Consider the following 17,510-nt stretch of genomic DNA (forward strand, 5'->3'; position numbering starts at 1 on the left):
CGAGATTGTTTAGCAAGTATTGTCCAATCACGGAATCACATCTAATGTTGGACACTATGTTCTGAGTTTTGCAAGCATGGGCTAGTTGAGTATGGTCAGCACTTGTTGAGAACAGCTAAAGGGACATGCTGTTTGATTCGATCCACCAGCATTTGGGACACACGGCCTACATACCTTCGCTGAAATTGATATACCACATTATTCATTTGTGTGATAGGCAGAACATCTTTTTGGGCTTGATGGCAGCATCCTGTTAGTGGAGAGTACCACTTGTATTGCTATTGCATATTAGCTGCATGAAATGGCTAACTTCACCTGTTGCTCAAATTTTTTAGACAGCTTACCCTTCCAGAGTAAGCTGAGATAAACTGGGCACTTTTCAGGACTGAAGTGGAAGCCTTAGGCCCATTCATGAGTTTGCGCGATCTACAACGAGCAATGATCTGATCAGGGTAGCCATTTATCATGCAGGATAGCTTTGATGCACTCTATTTCAGCATTCAGCTTGCGTGGTGAGCAAATGGTTCGGGCTGTATTTACGATAAGGCCAATCTTGTCATGTGTGGAACTGTAGGAATTCCAATGTGCATAATGCCCAGTGAAAGTGGGCTTGCAGTAGAGAATAGTATAGAACCCATTAACTGATGGAAGGGTAGTTTATTTGACTACACCATTTCAAAGGTGAATTTGAGCACAGGATGGAGCCCATTAAAGTGTGTAAGGAATTTCTTACATGCAACTGCAGTTTCAAATATAGCAAACGTATCATCTGTGTATCAGAAATATGCAAGGTGTAGGAGTTTAGGGTCATTCCATTGAAGACATGTTTCTTGTGGAACCTGACAAAGATGTTGGTGAGAGCTGAGCCTAGACAGGATCCCATAGAAAGACCATCTATTTGGGCATATGTACTGTCGTTAAATTGAACTCCATTGCTTGAGCTTTTGAGTTCATAAGTACAATGAATGCAGAGTCAAACAATGACAGCATGCCTACATCACCATGATATAGTAATGTGGTGCAAATGCCTGCAGCTTTCTTGAGCAGTACATTAGTGAATAGGCTGGAAATGTCGAACGAGCACATGGACATGGCATTGCAAGTCCTGTATGGTCTTTGCAAAGGTGAAGGAATCAATCACCATGTATATGGAAAAACTTGCTCAGAATATGGTGTCAAACATTAGATGTGATTCTGCAATTGGACAACGTTTGGTAAACACTCTGTGCTATGAATTACACCGACAACCAGTTTAAGACTCAGTCGGGCTTACAGTATAGCTCACTTACGCATGCTAGAAGCTACGTATATTCGCACACAGAGCCTTGTCCATGCATTGCACCTTTCTCAACTAAACAAAAGTTTGGGGAACAGCCATTCCCTGGTTCATTCCCCATGACAATGGTGTGGCCAATCAGAGTTGACTTGCCTGGTTTGAAATGAAACTAGCTTGGCAGTAAACTGTTACCTGCTTCTCCATGGCAATGCCTCTATTAATCAGCACCCTCTGCTCATGTAGTATAAATTGTTGTTCCCCTTTGAGATTTAGTATTCTTGTGAAACAAAAACAGAATTACCTGGAAAAACTCAGCAGGTCTGGCAGCATCGGTGGAGAAGAAAAGAGTTGACATTTCAAGTCCTCATGACCCTTCAACAGAACTGATTTTAGTATTCTTGTGAACCTGTCCTGATGAGTACAAGATGAAAAGCTTCAATAGCATGTCTCTTTTTTCAGCAATATTCAAACTCTGTACTGCCAAGTGATTAAATCTCTATATTCATGATTTTTGTAAATCTTAACCTATATTCAATACCAACACTTAAGCTTTGTTTTATTTCTCCAAAAAAAAGCATCCAAGCAGGAAAGAAGATCGTTACTTTGTGTTATACAAGCCCCCACCTCAAGATGGCACACTAGTTCTGGTGGAAGAATTTCTGGAGCGTGCAAATTTCATTGCTGGTGATCTGGATTGGTTGCTAGCCCTTCCTCACGATAAATTTTGGTGTCAGGTATTAAAATCCGCTTTCTGTGTCAGGTCACGTAATTTTGCAAGTAAGCGTTCTCTTTTTAAATGTTGCAGTAGGCTTTTAAGTATTTTGGTTCTGTTGAGGTGACAAGGCTAGTAATGATCAATCCATTGCATCTCATAACTACAAATCAAAGTGGTTATTAGGCAAACAGGGTATATATTGTGCTGAACATGAGATTACTTGGAATGATCTTGAATAAATGGACATTTTGAAAAGTCCAGTTTGAGAAAGAATTACTGCAATTTTTAAATATTTACAGATCAAGGCACTGGTAAAGTGTACATGTAGAAGAGTTGTATCTGAGTAGCATAACCTTAGATAGCTGTGATGAGATTGCATTCTGTTAAGTTGAAGAAGATTTTTTTTCACAATTTCTAAGAAAAAATTATGCAGCATTGATTTTCTTTCTTCCCTTCAGAATGTATAGATAACATCTTAAACCGTGGAGTTTAAGCAAAGTTGTTTCCAAAAAGTTTCACTTGATTTCATGATTCCCCTAATTTTAGTCAAATGAACGAGAACTAACTTTAGAAAAGGAAGGTGGAAATGCATTGAATAACTTTTAGATTTAAGAGCCAAATATTTTATTAGTATCCCCAAAATTAAGATCCCAATCTCTTGATTTTTTTAAAATTCAAGCAGATCCCTGTTGATGTATAGTTACTTGGAAAACCCACATGGGCTTATTGTTTATTGCAAACCTGCTACAATTCTAAATAGTTTGAGTGAGACTTTATGTTTATTCAGAATTACATATTTTAAGATTTTTTTCTCTATAAATGGAAATTGTTTTTAGAAGCTTGTCAGATTGTAATTAAGGCCCAATACTAGTGATGGTACTTCAACAGATCCCCTGGGAAATGAGCGCATTATCATTGTGGCAAGTTTACATAGCCAGTTCCATTATAAATGTGGACATAAGGATTTGTAATGGAACAAGTTGATGGCAAAAGTGTAAAACATTTTGTTGTATTACAATCCAAATTCCTTTTTCTTCACTTTTAGGTTATTTTTGATGAAACTCTGCAGAAATGCTTGGACTCTTTCTTGCGTTATACACCTCGGCAGTATGATGAATTGGTGAATCCAAACCCAGCCATAGCAGAAATGCAAAACCGTCTCCATCACAGTGTTTTTATGATCTATCTGAGGATGTCCACCCACAAGGAGTCCAAAGTATTGTATTTTGATTTCTCCCCAGGATATTTATTTTTCTATAATTTTTTTTAATGGAAGGTTTATTTGGCTGTATCATCACTACTGAATACAAATATGACATCATGGAATGTTTCAGTGAAGTTTAAGGAAAATCAGCTGAGTAGCTCACATTTTTGCAAAATCAAGTTTTTTTTGCCAATTTTGTGAATGCACAGTTCTGCAGCTGCTGGGCACCCTCCAGCTATTTATTCATTTGTGATCTTGAAAGTATCTGCAGGTCATCTGACCATTGGGGGTATTCCTGATGATCCTGATGTCCACTTGCTACTTTCTAGTAGGGTTTCACTGAATAACAATCTTACGTTGTGGTTAATTGGACATTACAAGCTTTACAATGAGGCTGCAGTCTGAACATTCACTGTATTGCCTATTTACCCACTGACTTCCAAGTTTTTTTCTGTCTCTTAGGTTCCAAATTTCCAGGTCAGGAAAAATACACTGCAAAATGATTAGCAGATTTATAGATTTTTTGACATGTTGAAGCATGCTGTTTTAAACGTGTAGAGAAAGGCAGCTCACCATCTGCTTCTCAAGGGGAATTAGGGATGGGCAATAAATGCTGGCCTAGCCTTCAACTCCCGCATTCCATGAATGAATAAAAAAAAACTCATGGCAATTTAGAGCAAAACTAAATCTAAATAGCAAATGGCCAAAGTAGTACCACAGGTGATTAAATAGCAATGAGTAATACAGTGGGTTTCTCCAAATCAAATTGTGAAGGCAAGTGCAATTCTTAACAAATTCATTTCCAAACCTAAATATGTTTTTCAACTTAGTAGTATATTTGTGTGAGAAGCACTTATTGTCCATTTCACGATAATACAGCAGGATGGAGATTAATGGAATTCTTCACCAATATTACATTGTTTAGGTTGTTAACTTAGATTAAATTAGGTTGTTTAAAACTAGTAATTGTAAATGTCAGTTTTGAACAGCTTTTATCATTTGCATGTTCTCTTTTAAATTATTTCAACTAGCAGTTTTAGCTCTTTTTTTAAAGCCAACCTAATGAACTAAATCATCAAAATGAGGGATAAAGTAAACAACTAGCAGTTTTGGTGCAAAAATCCAGAAGAAATTGTGGAATGAGTAATTGCCAATTATCAATTGTCTTGGGTAATGAAACAAAATATTTGCATGAAACCTGAAGTTAATCTGATTAGGCAGGTAAAGCTTAAGGAGTACATGATATGAATATGCTGCTCTAGAATGCATTAAGATAACTGCAGTGGAAGTACAAATTTCCCCACATTATATCTGAGAGACATAATTACTTTGAAAACATGTTGCATGTCAAAAAGCCTTTTTTAGCATCTTATCACCTCACTACATTGCACAATTTTCTGATGCACATATTTAGCACTTGTATATTCTCTATCATGTTAACTTTCCATCCACACCCAAATATGAATATGTAAATGAAAGATTAGCTCGTTCATCAAGTCTGTCCTGTACTGGTATGGTGTAGTTTCAAAATATCATCAGCTCTACACCTCCACAGCCATATAATTTCCTAAGGGAGGAAAAGAATAGTAAAAACCTTAATCTAAATTGGCTTAAAAGAGGCACTGCAAATTTCCTCTCTGACCCTGAAAGGCAATCAAACAATTCCTGGGAGATCACAAAGTATATCTTGAATAACGCACTTCTTTTTATTTATATATAATATATATATATATATATATATATATATATATATATGGATCTATTAGCCACTCTTCAGAACTTGTCCATTTTGCTTTTGAAAGCTTCCAGTAAATCCATGCTCTGTACATGCTGGCAGCTTGTTTAGAGGTTATTGACTCTCTGCAAAAGAAGCCACATTTACAAACTAGTTTCTGCTCTTTCCATAATTTCAAAGTTTATTGGTTAATGTAGGGCAAGGAAATCTAATTAATTTGTGACAGTCTTTATCTTATTAATTCAAATACACAGGAACAATGCAATGGAGCACAACCTCAGTACAATAGAATGATGCCATTTGGATTTGTACCTATAATCCTCACATTGTAGATTCACCAATCTCACATGTTAAACTGTTCTCAAGAAAGATATTCGTCAGCTTTTCACAAGTACAGACCCTCTTGGTTATCACGATATCTAGGAATTTGATGAGTTCTGTTTGCTTATGTTTCAGTCCTCTTCTGTAGGTGAATCAATATTCATTTACTTAGTGGACAACAGAACCTAACCAATCTGAGTGTTCTAGAAACAGTAAGTCAGGATTGCTCATTAACTTTCCATATTGACCCATGATCTACTTAGCTCTGTAAGCTGCTGGAGGTCCTGAGCTGCAAGAAGCAGCAGCTGTTTCAAGGACCACAAGTGGATTTAAGCTTTATTAGAACAATGAATGCTGCTCCTACGATAGATGTATAGCACTATCTTACGTTGGGAATTCCCTTGTGTCATTGGAACTGTTTCATTTGGGAAATTGGTCAGTTTAAAATGAAGACAGCTATTGAGAGGGATACTCCTGAAAAGTTTGATCAAAGATCTGGGTTAGAAATGGATTAATTTATGTGCTTTTGAGCACCCTCATTGGGCAGAGTCTATTAACTGCAAGTCACAAATATAACCCAATGCAATTTATTTATTTTTAGTTTTTAAATGCTTTTGATACCAAGTACATTTTACCACGTAGGCTTAAACAAATCAAGTTATTTGAAGATTTGACTGTCATATTAGTCTTTGGAGAGCTAATTTGATGAGATTTAATGAGCTCTACAAACTATTTTGTAAAGTGGTTGCACATAGGCACCCTTGGAGTTTTTTTCATTTTTTACAAGATTTTTGTTCATATTATTCTGTTAACAGGAGCACTTTATTACACCTGAAGCTTTTGGAGAAATAATCTATGATGGCTTTCTCTTTGACATCCCAAAGATCTTTGACTTGTGTGTAATATTTGGAAAAGGAAATGCTGCTCTCCTTAAGAAGATGATTGGTTAGTCTAAAGAAATTATATTTTATTTTTGAAAAGAATCAAATTAAAAATGATTTTCAGCAAGTTTCCTTTGGACTTTAATTGTGTTTCTTTTTATCCATAGGAAACATTTTCAATCAGCAACCAAATTACTTTAATGATCTGAATGAAACAGTGCCCACAATCCTTCAGGTAACAAAACTGATTTGTGCATAACGTATTTGGTTATTTCACTATAAATGTAGCTTGGGAGGTTTTTGTAAGTTTATAATGAAAGCAACAAAGCTGGAGGAAAAATAGCTGAAAATATTTGCATCTGGAAGATTGCTAAGGGAAATGTGTTTTTTTTTATGAAAATTGAAATGAGCAAGAAGTAAAAATTGGTTACAACAAGAAGAATGGATAATGCAGAGAGCATTTTACTCTTCCCTATGGGTCGGCATCCAATCCTGATTGAAGGCATTACCTCTCTCCTGACTATAGTGATTATGTGTGAAGTGAAGTAGAACATTCCCACCTGAATTTTTACGGGGCACAGTCCACAGCACAAAATAATTCCTCACGTATCAACACTTAATTACATACCTTGCAAGTGTCACAACCTATTCAGAAGGTACATTATCACCTAAGGCCTCCCCTGACTAGCAATGTTATAAGCAAGCCTTCCAATAGTACTGTTATTTCTAGAGGAATGTGGTTGGTCCTGGGAGAGTTGTAAGGTTTAATATTATCAATCTCTTTCTGCAAAATGGAGAAAAGGCCATGCCGATGCCACGGGCAATTGTTCCGAGATTGGGTTTCGGCAGGTTATTGAGGCAATGTAGCAAGAGCTTCACTTTAAATAACCTATGTCGTACTTTCTTTTGGAATGTTTGAGTGCAAAAGTAGCAGTCCACTCCTCAGCACTGATGTCCCTCTCCTTGAAGACCAGAAAAGGCGCCAAAGTTAATTACTAAATCAACAATGATAAACTGTGTAAATATAATAATGTCCGGTCATATAGGCTTAAAGTAACTGAACAATATTGGTGAATTTAAAGTTCAAATCAATTTCTCACCTTGTCTTTAGGTATGTGGTAGTATTTGTGAGAAGTGTGGCTTAAGATTAGAAAATCATTCCCATGGACCTCAGAAGATTGATGCTCAAACCAAAGTTTCCCTCATGGATATGCCTCTACAGGTACTGCTCAGATTAAGATGTTGTTTCTATTTCATTTCATAACTAAAACATGCATGTGATAACTTTACCTCTGGAAGTGAGAAAGAAATCTTTTCTTTAAAAAAGTTTTGATTAATTATTTTCATTTCCTGAATTAAAGCATAAAATCTCATCTATTATATATATTTTTATATGAATGTATAGTAACTTCAGTGCTTTTTATAGTAATAAATATTTCATTTACTTTCAATGAACAAAGAGCCCCTGACAGGCAATTAACTATATCTGGTTACCGGATGAAAGCCTTGCCCCTGGAGCTAATTGCAACTGGGCAACCTGGAAGTGCCTTAACAGACTTAGGACTGGTGTAGGTCTTTCAAAGGTGTCACTAAGTAAATGGGGATAAACAACCTGCCCGACAACTTGTGTATGTGGAACTGAGCCACAGACTATGCAACATCTCCTGCAATGTCTATCGTTAGAGGAACCCTGCACTGTTGCAGATCTTGCCGAATTCAACAACAAGGCGCAAAAATGTGTCCAGTTCTGGCTGGGCCATGTATAGACTGTCTGTGGACACGATAAGAAGAATATCTGGTTGATATTTCAAACAGCCGAACACATTACTCTTCTATATTGCTAACACTACACAGAGTGATAGTTTAGCTTTGTCTTAATTATTTTTAAATGTTTCTCCCGTTATGTGCCTCCTCACTTACACTGTGCTGAGGCATATTGTTATTATCAACAGACTTACTACAGTATACTTTGGAGGAGTGCTCTGTCATGAGTACATTTTTGTTTTGCATTGATGTTGTAGATCTTCCAGAAACATGAGGGATCCATCTTAATTATTTTCTAATATCTACATGGAAAAAGTTCATCAAATCCTCCTATCTAGTTAGTAAACTAATGAACAAATAAATACATTCACCAAATACATGTTGATACCAGTTCTTCCAGCATGTTCCACCACCTCGCTACAATAAACTTTTGCCTGATTGCTCATGTGTGTAAATGATTGGTGTAGTGATGTAGTACTTGGTTTAAGAGCTGGTGTTAACGTTTTACTTTGGGGAGTACATGTTTGTTTGATCTTTAGATTTATTGATTAAACAGCAGAGCTTGGTTGCACTCACTATTTTGTGTGGAAATTAAAAGTTGTGGGAACCAGAAATGTAATGTACTAATTAAGGGTATTCTGGGTTAGAAAAGCCATTATTTCGAGACTTGCAGCTTATTCAAACTTTAAAAATTTATATCAGCTTTTTTTTAGTATTTTAAGCAAATTAGATTTGTATTTATGAATAATGCAATGGCAAAGTCTTTGTTCTTCCAGGAATTTAAGGATATTTTGCTGTATCTGTGCGATACCTGTACGACGCTGTTTGCATTCTTGGATATTTTTCCTGAAGCTAGTAGGACGATACAAAAGCATGACTTTATTCATAGGTATGAAAGCGTATTATAAAACATGTGTCTTGAATTGGATTTTGGTTCTACTAAAATGTCATTTAATATTGCTTTTCTGTTCTGCATGATAAGGGCATCATTAATTGTAAACAACGATGATTACTTTTCCTTCATCGTTGTATCCTCCTGAATTTTGCCCCATCGTTCACTTTGGCTTTTTATTGTGATATTGGTGATTGTTACTTTCCCCTTTTGGGGAGATGACCGAGTTGAGTTTGGAAATGTATTTTACAAAAAACTGTCAGGGAAGGCTCACCTTGTAGCTCTAGTTGATTTGACTTGGCACATTACATCAATGTATTGTGATACCAGCGGACCGTCAACATTTTTATCTGTTTAATTTTAATGCAGGTACAGAACATTTTAACTAGTACATACAAGCCAAAATAGTTTAGAAATTTTTTTTAATGAAAAATTAAATAAGAATGACTAATATTGAAGTAATTTTGTCTGCTACCTCTCCATGAAAACTGTTTCTTGCAGATTGGCCTCATTTTATGAAGTAATTGTTCCTGAACTAGAAGATACAATCAAAAAGAGACGATTTGATGAAACCAGGTAAAATGTACTCCATGAAGGTTTAAAAAAATTGCTTGGGTTTGGATTTCCTCCCTTTTCTGGTGTTTAATTTATTCAAACTTCATTCAGTCATTATTTTCCTTGAACATGCAATGAGGAGAATCTGAAATTCTCCGATGCTCTATTCTTTGTGGAACTCCTTGACAAATTAACCTAGAACCACAGAATTTTGCAGCAGAGAACTTGGCTGTTCAGCTCATTCTGCTGAGAACTATTCACTTGAATTGCTGAAAGGGAGATGTGTTGCCGAAGATTTTTGTCTTGCACATCAGGACAAACGCAAGAAGTTAATAACATTGAAAATAAAAGTGGAAAATTTAATCACATGCAGCTTCCTTCAGTCTCAGGTGATGCCAGGAGCCTGTATCTGTTCAGGAAGCTGGGCTGAGTTCAGCTGTCACTGGCTCCCAACTGGGAGTCTATGGTTCCCTGTTGCTTTCTCCAAGACAACACCTTGGCCAATCAGAGTCGACTTGCCAACAAATCAGTGTCCTTTTCCCCTGTGGTATAAATTGTTGTGATCGTTTGAAATTTTGCTGTTTGGCAATCTTGCGTTTGTCCTGATGATTGCAAAATGAAAAGCTTTGGCAACATTTCTCTCTTTTCACCAATATTCAAGTTCCACCAAGGAACTATTCACTTATCCCTATTGCTGTCATCTTAACCTACACCATTTTAATTTTTCTCATGCACTTACCTATAATAGCTTTTCAAAAAAAAAATCCCATTTCCACTACAGTTTCTGGTTGGGCAATCCATGGGCTGAATTTTCCCGCTGGTATCAGGAACCCGAAATTAGGACCATATGTTGATCCCTGGGCCGTACTTGTCGTCAAGGTACCTGCCATTGCAACTTTGTGTGGCGGGCTCATAATTGGCTGCCTACATGTTTGCTGTCCAATTAAGCATGGAGGGTGGCTTTGTGAGGTGGGAGGCCCAATAAGGTCTGCAGCACTGGTCAGCTGGCAGCCCCACCTGGAGTAATGGGCACTGCTGAGGCAGATGGGTGAGCGTGAGGGTGTCAGAAATCTGCTGAAAATTTAAAATGAAATAAGATCCAGAAAAATGGCTTGGCCGCAACTGTGGCCTTTCGTACTTGTGGCTTATTCATTGGGCCAGTGAGAAGAGGTCCCGATGGCCTTCCAGCCTGCCGCCAGGAGGCCACCTCCACATTGTGGCTAGCTTCCAGACTCCACTGGGGGCTGGTCCGACGCCAGGCAAATGCCAACGGATTCTGAAAATAGCCCCTAAGTGGGACCTAATTGATCTAATTGCTTGCTTGCCTCCTGAGAGCGGGCTGTCAATTCCCGTAGCGGTCCACTCCGGGAAACCTGCCCGAAAGTGGAAAAATGTCAGGGAGCCATTCTGACGTACAACTAACTGAACTTCCCTGCCCACCTGCTTCTGCCTCCGTAGCAAAATTCAGCTCATGCTGCTGCGTTTTAAAAACAGTCGTCTAGCCCCTCTCTTGGTTCTTTTGGTGGCAGTTTTAAATTTATGCCTACAGTTTAGTTACCAATTCAGTAACCAGTGGAAATATTTCTCCCCCTTCTAGTACACTGACCCACTCTGGCACACGGTTTCTGTCTCAACTTTTGAAATATTTGGACTCATAAGATTATCGAAATATACTGATAGTAAATATTCATGGAGGCCTGAAAGGAGGAGTAGAAATGTTATTGTATAAAGCAAGAGCTAATGCAAGAGAAGTCAGTCAGAAGGTGTTATGAGCTGCCTGACTTTCTCATTTCACTGCCCCCAAAGCCATTAATGTTGTAAATGCATCTTTTTCTTCAGTTTGCAGAACGACTTGTGGAAGAGACTCTCGCACTCTAGGAAAAAAATGATTGAAACTTTTCATATCATCATTAACTATATGTGTCTTCAGCCTATACTAGAAAATGGGTAAGGAAGCAACAAATCTAAATTTATTTATTTTTGTGTAAAACTATGTTGGCTTATTCACTGTAGATATGAGCCTTTCAAATTAGACTTCGAATAATGTACATTTTTTCTGAAGCTGTGGCTTTGTGTACATTTCCTCTGCTTCACCTGTTATTCTGTTATGAGAACATCACAGCCAAATCTACTGTTACTATCCTGTTAGGGATCTTTAACATTTAAAGAAAATATCCGAACACCCAGAAATTAACCAGCAGAACTATGCCACAAGATTTCATGTTTTAAAGAAAAACTTTATTGCATATAAAGATAAATTAAACAAAGCAAGCACCACTAACTTAACACAATAGCTTATAAATATTTATGCTGTAAACTCAGTTCTGCTTTTTACTCCCCTCACCCAGCTCCCCCACCCAAGAAGTCCCTTCTCTTGCGCTATCTTTGAAGGTTTATTTACTTTTCCTGGGGACCATCCCAAACACTATGCCACAGCCCTTGGAATTAACCTTAATTCTCCTTAGAATTCCAGCTATTCCTCCAAGGTAAGATTCTATGGAGGTCCTTCCAATAACCTTAGCTCGATGACCCTCCACCTTTTCTTTTACCGACCGTGGATACCTCAGCTCCTTGTTCAGGTTGTCGGCTGATCCAGCTGCCTTCCCACAGCTTCCCGAGCTAACTCTACTGATTGCCTTTTGCCACAGGGTTCCGTGAGGACCATTGTAGATCTCTTCCACTAGCTGCAAGCTTAGAGCAAATCTTCCAGCTGCTTTTCCCTCACAAAATTCAAACTGAGATAGAGCCCTATCCACATTGTCTGGTTGAAATGCTGGCCTAACTGAATATCACCTCCTGTTCACTCTCAATCTGGTGAGATGCAGTCACCAAAGTGAAGCTACAACTGCCTCCGTCTGTTCCCAAACTGAACTGCCTGTTTCTGTCAGCAAACGCACGCAAATAAATCAAACAAAACAGCTCCATCTCTAATGGAGTTTTACAGCTCTCTTTCCCAGAATTGCTAGCTTTTAGCTTCTTTTATGGAGATAACAATAGACACCCTAGCTCTACTAAGAGGCCCAGAAATGGGTCATTTATGGTTCAAGTGTTTACAACACTCCCTCTAAACTTGTAAGATGAACATAGGTTAGCTTTTAACTTAATTCATTCCAAACTTGTTTGAATTACATTTACATTGGAGCTGCTTATCAGTTTTTCTTAACTAGATGCCCCTATTTATCTACAGCTACGACTTATAATTTTAGGAGTTAAAGTTTTATTCTAAAACATGAAGTATGAATTAGATGTTTGCAACATTACGTTTAATTTTGTTCTTGCTTGATTTGCGCGCACGCACATTTTCTAGAAAGGATCGCCAGACTATGTTCATGACTGATTGGATCTTTTGGTTTACTTCCAATTGGCTTCTTGGCCCAGAAGCCATCACTTCAGTTGTCCTGGCAGAGATTAGCCAACTCAGCTTGGCCCAGACTGAGGTTTACTGTGCAGAGCAGTTACCCACTAGGCCATCTGTCATCAGTCATGATTAGAGATCTCCTTCATTTCAGTTAAAATGAATCCCCAACAAACCGACAAGGGCATCCCCAAAGTCTGGTGAAAACATTGTAGAGTTGGTGCTTGACTAACAGGCAATAGTTTGGAAGTTGGAAGGCAATTTACAGTTAGAAGCCTCAATGGGAGAAAGCTGAATGGGAGGAAATTGCCTCCACAATGTGTTGTCCAGCTAATGGTAGGATGACATCTATGGATGGTGTGCACACTAAATACCTAAAAGCTGCTGTTGTTAAGAGTGGAATAGAGCATAAATGATCTTTGAGAACTGGATTAGGAATTAATGACTGGCTCAGGCCTCCCTTCTGAAGCAAGTAAACAGTCAGAGCCTTGTTGTAGTTTCTTTCAAGAAAATGAATCCTGGTGAACCTGAAAACTACCAATAAATCTTAATGGCATCAGTGTCTCTTTGGTTGGCATTCTAGGTACAACTGTCAGATGCTTTGGAGGAACACCAAGTAATCAGAAAAGAACAAGTCAAATTTTACAATTGAGTAATGTGCAGAGCACTTGATGATTTATGTGAGATTGTCAACCATCTTAAGTCTAAGGAAGCAGCTTGCTTTGTTTTAGTTTATTTTCAAAAACTTTAGACCATACTGCTTCCATGTAGTGCCTGGAAGCTATGAGAGTACATACGTTTGAATGGGATATGTACCCCAGAATCTGCTAAGGATAAAAGACTCACAGCCAATTTCTTTTGAAAGAGGGATGAGACAACTCCCCACTGTCACCTATTCTATATAAGTTTTCATTAATGTGTGAGATGGAATCATAAGGTGGGCCTCGGGTGGTCCTGGTGCCCCTTTTCACATGATGTGTTGCTGATGGGTTTGCCTGTGTTTCTGTTGTACTTCAGTCATAGATTTCAACAATAAGATCTAGTGGTGGGTGCCAGGAAATGAGGTGGTAAGATGGAGTTGAAATGTATTGACTGGAAGTATTAGGGGCACCTGTCCCAAATTCGGGTTTGTATTGATCCCTTGGTGGCAGATTTAGGTTTGGATGCACTCTTTGAAACCGTGCTGGGGAAAGGCAAAGGGAGCTTTTTCATCTTTCTTCATTGGTGGCAAAGTTCCAATGTTCATGTGGTATGTGTGTCCAAAAATTTCTCTTTCATAGTTCAGAACTCCTGGGCATCCAGTGGAAGGGACTTAAGGGACTGCTGACCTTTTGAGATAAAGTAGCCTATTGGGTATCCTCATTTCCTGGCTCGAATATAATTGAACGACTGTCCATTGTTTTCAGAGTGCAGCTAAGGGAATAAAATAAGCCACTATTGAATATCTAAAGTTTTATTTTCCACAAATTAAACCAAGTCTATTGTGTAAATGTATTGGAATTGCCTAAGTATATCTTTAAGCAGTTACATTTTTAATTCTGAGTTCCTGGAACATTCATGAAAATAACACATTTGGTATTTTTCAGTTAAATTTTCTTTCTGGGAATATTGCAACTTATGAAAACTTTCCACTAACACTAAACTTGAAGTATCAATCAGGAGTTGCCACCTGGCCTCATACCAAAGTTAGTCAAGACTCCATGGATTGGTAGCCTTATTTTGTTTCACTTTAATAATACATGGTGTGCAATTCTTGTTGCTGCTGCAAAAAGAGCCCAAGGCTCTTTTTAAACCTAACATATAGGCAAAATACTGCAAACGTTGGAAATCTGAAATAAAAATAGAGAATGCTGCAAATACTTAGCAGGTTAGGCAGTACCTATGGAGAGAGGGGGAGAGACATATTCCCGATCAGTGACCTTTCATCAGAACTATTCTTATGCAAGGTCATTGACCTGAAACATTAATTCTGCTCTCTCCACAGCTACTGCCTGATCAGATGAGTATTTCCAGCATTTTTTTGTTTTTACTTTATAAATCTACCTTTATATCAATGTTCTTTAGAAAAGAGTTTTTATCATCTTCCTTTTAGGGAGTAATTTGATCAACATTTGGATACCAGGCAACCATTGATCTCTATTTCATTTTCTTCTGACCCTATCTCTCTTAAGTTCATTCCTTGCCAGATGTTCACTCTGATCACCCCCTTCTAACCCTGAATGACCTGTCCTTAGCAGAGGCTTTTGATTCATATTTCTGCACACACATGCACATCTACAACTTAATTTACAGCACCCCATTCCCTCTATTATTAACTCCAATATAATCGTGGAACTCCACCCTCTCCATAGACAAAGTTGGTGCTTAAAACCATAGTGGAAGGATTTCTGCCTAACTGATGCTGAACTTCAATAAGCAGCAATTTCTGCACCACAACCCCATTACTAAACACCAGATCGTAAGATTGACAAGTCTCTGGAAAATTATTAGTTCTCCCCCTTCCCAAACACATGAATAGGACTGCCCCAATACATTACTTTCAGACTGTTCATATCTCTCAGAATAGTTTCCTTTTTCTGTGAATTTATACTTTCCTCCGTTTTCAGAACTCCACCTACATTCATGATTGCCTTCTGCCATTTTGATGTCAGGTTGTCTTGCCCAAGGCATCTCTTTTTTGAGAATTTTCATATGCTTTTGATTTTCACCCATCCCTCATCTTTTGTGTAGTCGCTCTCTGATTCTTCCCTTCTCATCCTGGAGTTCTCTCTACATTTTTAATCAATTGTCTTTCCAGAGATAACGACTTCTATCAACTACTTGAGCTATGCTGCTTTATATAAAGAATATTCCTCTTTCACAGTGTCTCTTATTTGCTCTGATCACTCCCAGTGTTCACATCAGAGTTTCTGAATTGATTTTTTTATCATGAACTGAAGTTTCTCTTCCATGGTAGATGATGGGACCCTTGACTTGTCCACTCCATTTTCCACTTCAAGAGAGCCCCTTCTCCTCATCTTCCCCACAACAAACAGCAATATGATAGCAGACCATATATTTTGAGAGACAAATATTGGCTAGGATGTTGGTGATAACTTTCCTTCATTTTGAAAAGCGTGAATGTCACTTCTATGCCTATCTGAAGAGGGTAGATGAGGACTCGGTTTAATGTCTCACCTGAAAGAAGGCACCTCTGACAGTGCAGTACTCTTAGTATTGCACTGCAATGTCAGCCTAGATTTTGTGCTCGAGCCTCTGGAATGGGGCTTCAGTACACAATCTTTGACTCGGGCAAAAGTGCTACCAACTGAACTGTGGCTGACATGCTCCAATTCCTGTAATTAGCTATAATTCCTTCATTTCCTCTATAGCAAACTGTGTTGGTAATGTGAGGTAGGTCTCTCAGGTTCTGAAAGGCAGGATTAACATTAAAAATGCAGGCCCTTTGTTAGCACGTGTATAACTAGGCATTCAAGGAGCACTCTCTTAAACAAGATGGATGGTGTTCCAGCCAGGCAGGAGCCAAGTAATGAGCTAAGTAATCCTGAAGCCTGAATTGAGTTTTTGAATTTGGACCATTTTAAATGTACCCATGGATCATATTCATTATTTGTATTTTAAAGCATTTCCAGTAAATTAGTTTAAAACTTTGTGGCATGGCATAGTATGTGTTATGTTTGCATTTCTGATTTGTATTCAGACATTGGTGTATAGAAATAGGAATAGGCCACTTATCCCCTCGAGCTTGTTCCACCATTCAGTGAGATCTATGATGTAACTCCATTTACCTGCTTTTGCCCCATATCTCTCAATTCATTTGGATAACAGAATAATAAGGTAACAGATATCAATCTCAGATTTAAAATTAACAATTGATCCAGCATCAACTGTTTGTTGAAGAGAGTTCTAGATTTCTATCACCCTTTGCGCTTGGAAGTGCTTCCGAACTTAACACATGTAAAGGTTGACTCTAATTGTTAAGCTATATCCTCGAATCCTAGACTCTCCAACCAGCAGGAATAGTTTCTACTTTCAGTCCTGCCTTAACAAATTTAATTTTGATCATATCACCATTTAACTTTGTAAACTCCAGGGAATACAACCATAGTTTGTGTAATCTCCTCTCAATTTAACCCTTAGAGAGGATTGTTGAGCTTTGTATTGTAGTTGAACATTGTACAGCCGCATTTGCTGCCAATGCTGGGCATGCGCAGTCTATTCTATTGCTGCCTTATGACATAGCGAGCAACAGAGTTGGCAGTGGCCAGGACTAAAAATGGCACCACTCAAATAATCACAGCTATGTTTTCTCCCCTTGATGTGTTAGCTTTGATTATCGGGCGCATCTGTTACTTTGACCCCTACATCTGCACTTTGTATTTGAAGACAACATTCCCATTCATCATTCCTTGTCCATGTCAATTTAGTTTGTTATATTCACATAAGTAGGCAGTAATATTTTGCTAGGGCACTGCAACCACATGCATGCATAGAGGTGTGTTAGCATGCTGGGTGCAATGGAGTGATGTTATTAGCTTTCTGCGCATCCGCAGACCGGTTTCGGCAGCCATCTTGTGTTGGTAGGAGTTACACTGATATTGTAACAAAGCAATTCTGTTCAGTAGAAGTTATAGGCAACTGCTTTAAAGAGATAATTGTCATTACAGTTTTTTTCTCTAGTAATAAGACTTTTCATAGTTTTATTTTTCTGTTATGTAGATTTGAACATATTCTGACTTTTATAGAAGATTTCCTTCAGATCTTTACAGCTCTGCTACACCAGAAGAGGTAAGGGCGCAGTCAAGCTCTGGA

General features: G+C 38.1%; 1 protein-coding gene across 4 annotated transcripts in view; it reads left to right on the plus strand.

Annotated features, from left to right (window-relative positions):
• Positions 1-17,510, plus strand: part of ascc2 (activating signal cointegrator 1 complex subunit 2) — a 73,512-nt gene that overhangs the window by 17,050 nt on the left and 38,952 nt on the right. For all 4 annotated transcript variants that reach the window (XM_041201944.1, XM_041201945.1, XM_041201943.1 and 1 more), the window contains 9 exons: positions 1,852-2,010; positions 3,037-3,207; positions 6,067-6,196; positions 6,300-6,367; positions 7,244-7,354; positions 8,673-8,785; positions 9,290-9,364; positions 11,183-11,290; positions 17,418-17,486. In XM_041201944.1, coding sequence (XP_041057878.1) covers positions 1,852-2,010; positions 3,037-3,207; positions 6,067-6,196; positions 6,300-6,367; positions 7,244-7,354; positions 8,673-8,785; positions 9,290-9,364; positions 11,183-11,290; positions 17,418-17,486 — 1,004 coding nt within the window. The remainder of the gene's footprint in view (positions 1-1,851; positions 2,011-3,036; positions 3,208-6,066; positions 6,197-6,299; positions 6,368-7,243; positions 7,355-8,672; positions 8,786-9,289; positions 9,365-11,182; positions 11,291-17,417; positions 17,487-17,510) is intronic.

This window comes from Carcharodon carcharias, chromosome 13 (genome assembly GCF_017639515.1).
Source record: "Carcharodon carcharias isolate sCarCar2 chromosome 13, sCarCar2.pri, whole genome shotgun sequence".
NCBI lineage: Eukaryota > Metazoa > Chordata > Chondrichthyes > Lamniformes > Lamnidae > Carcharodon > Carcharodon carcharias.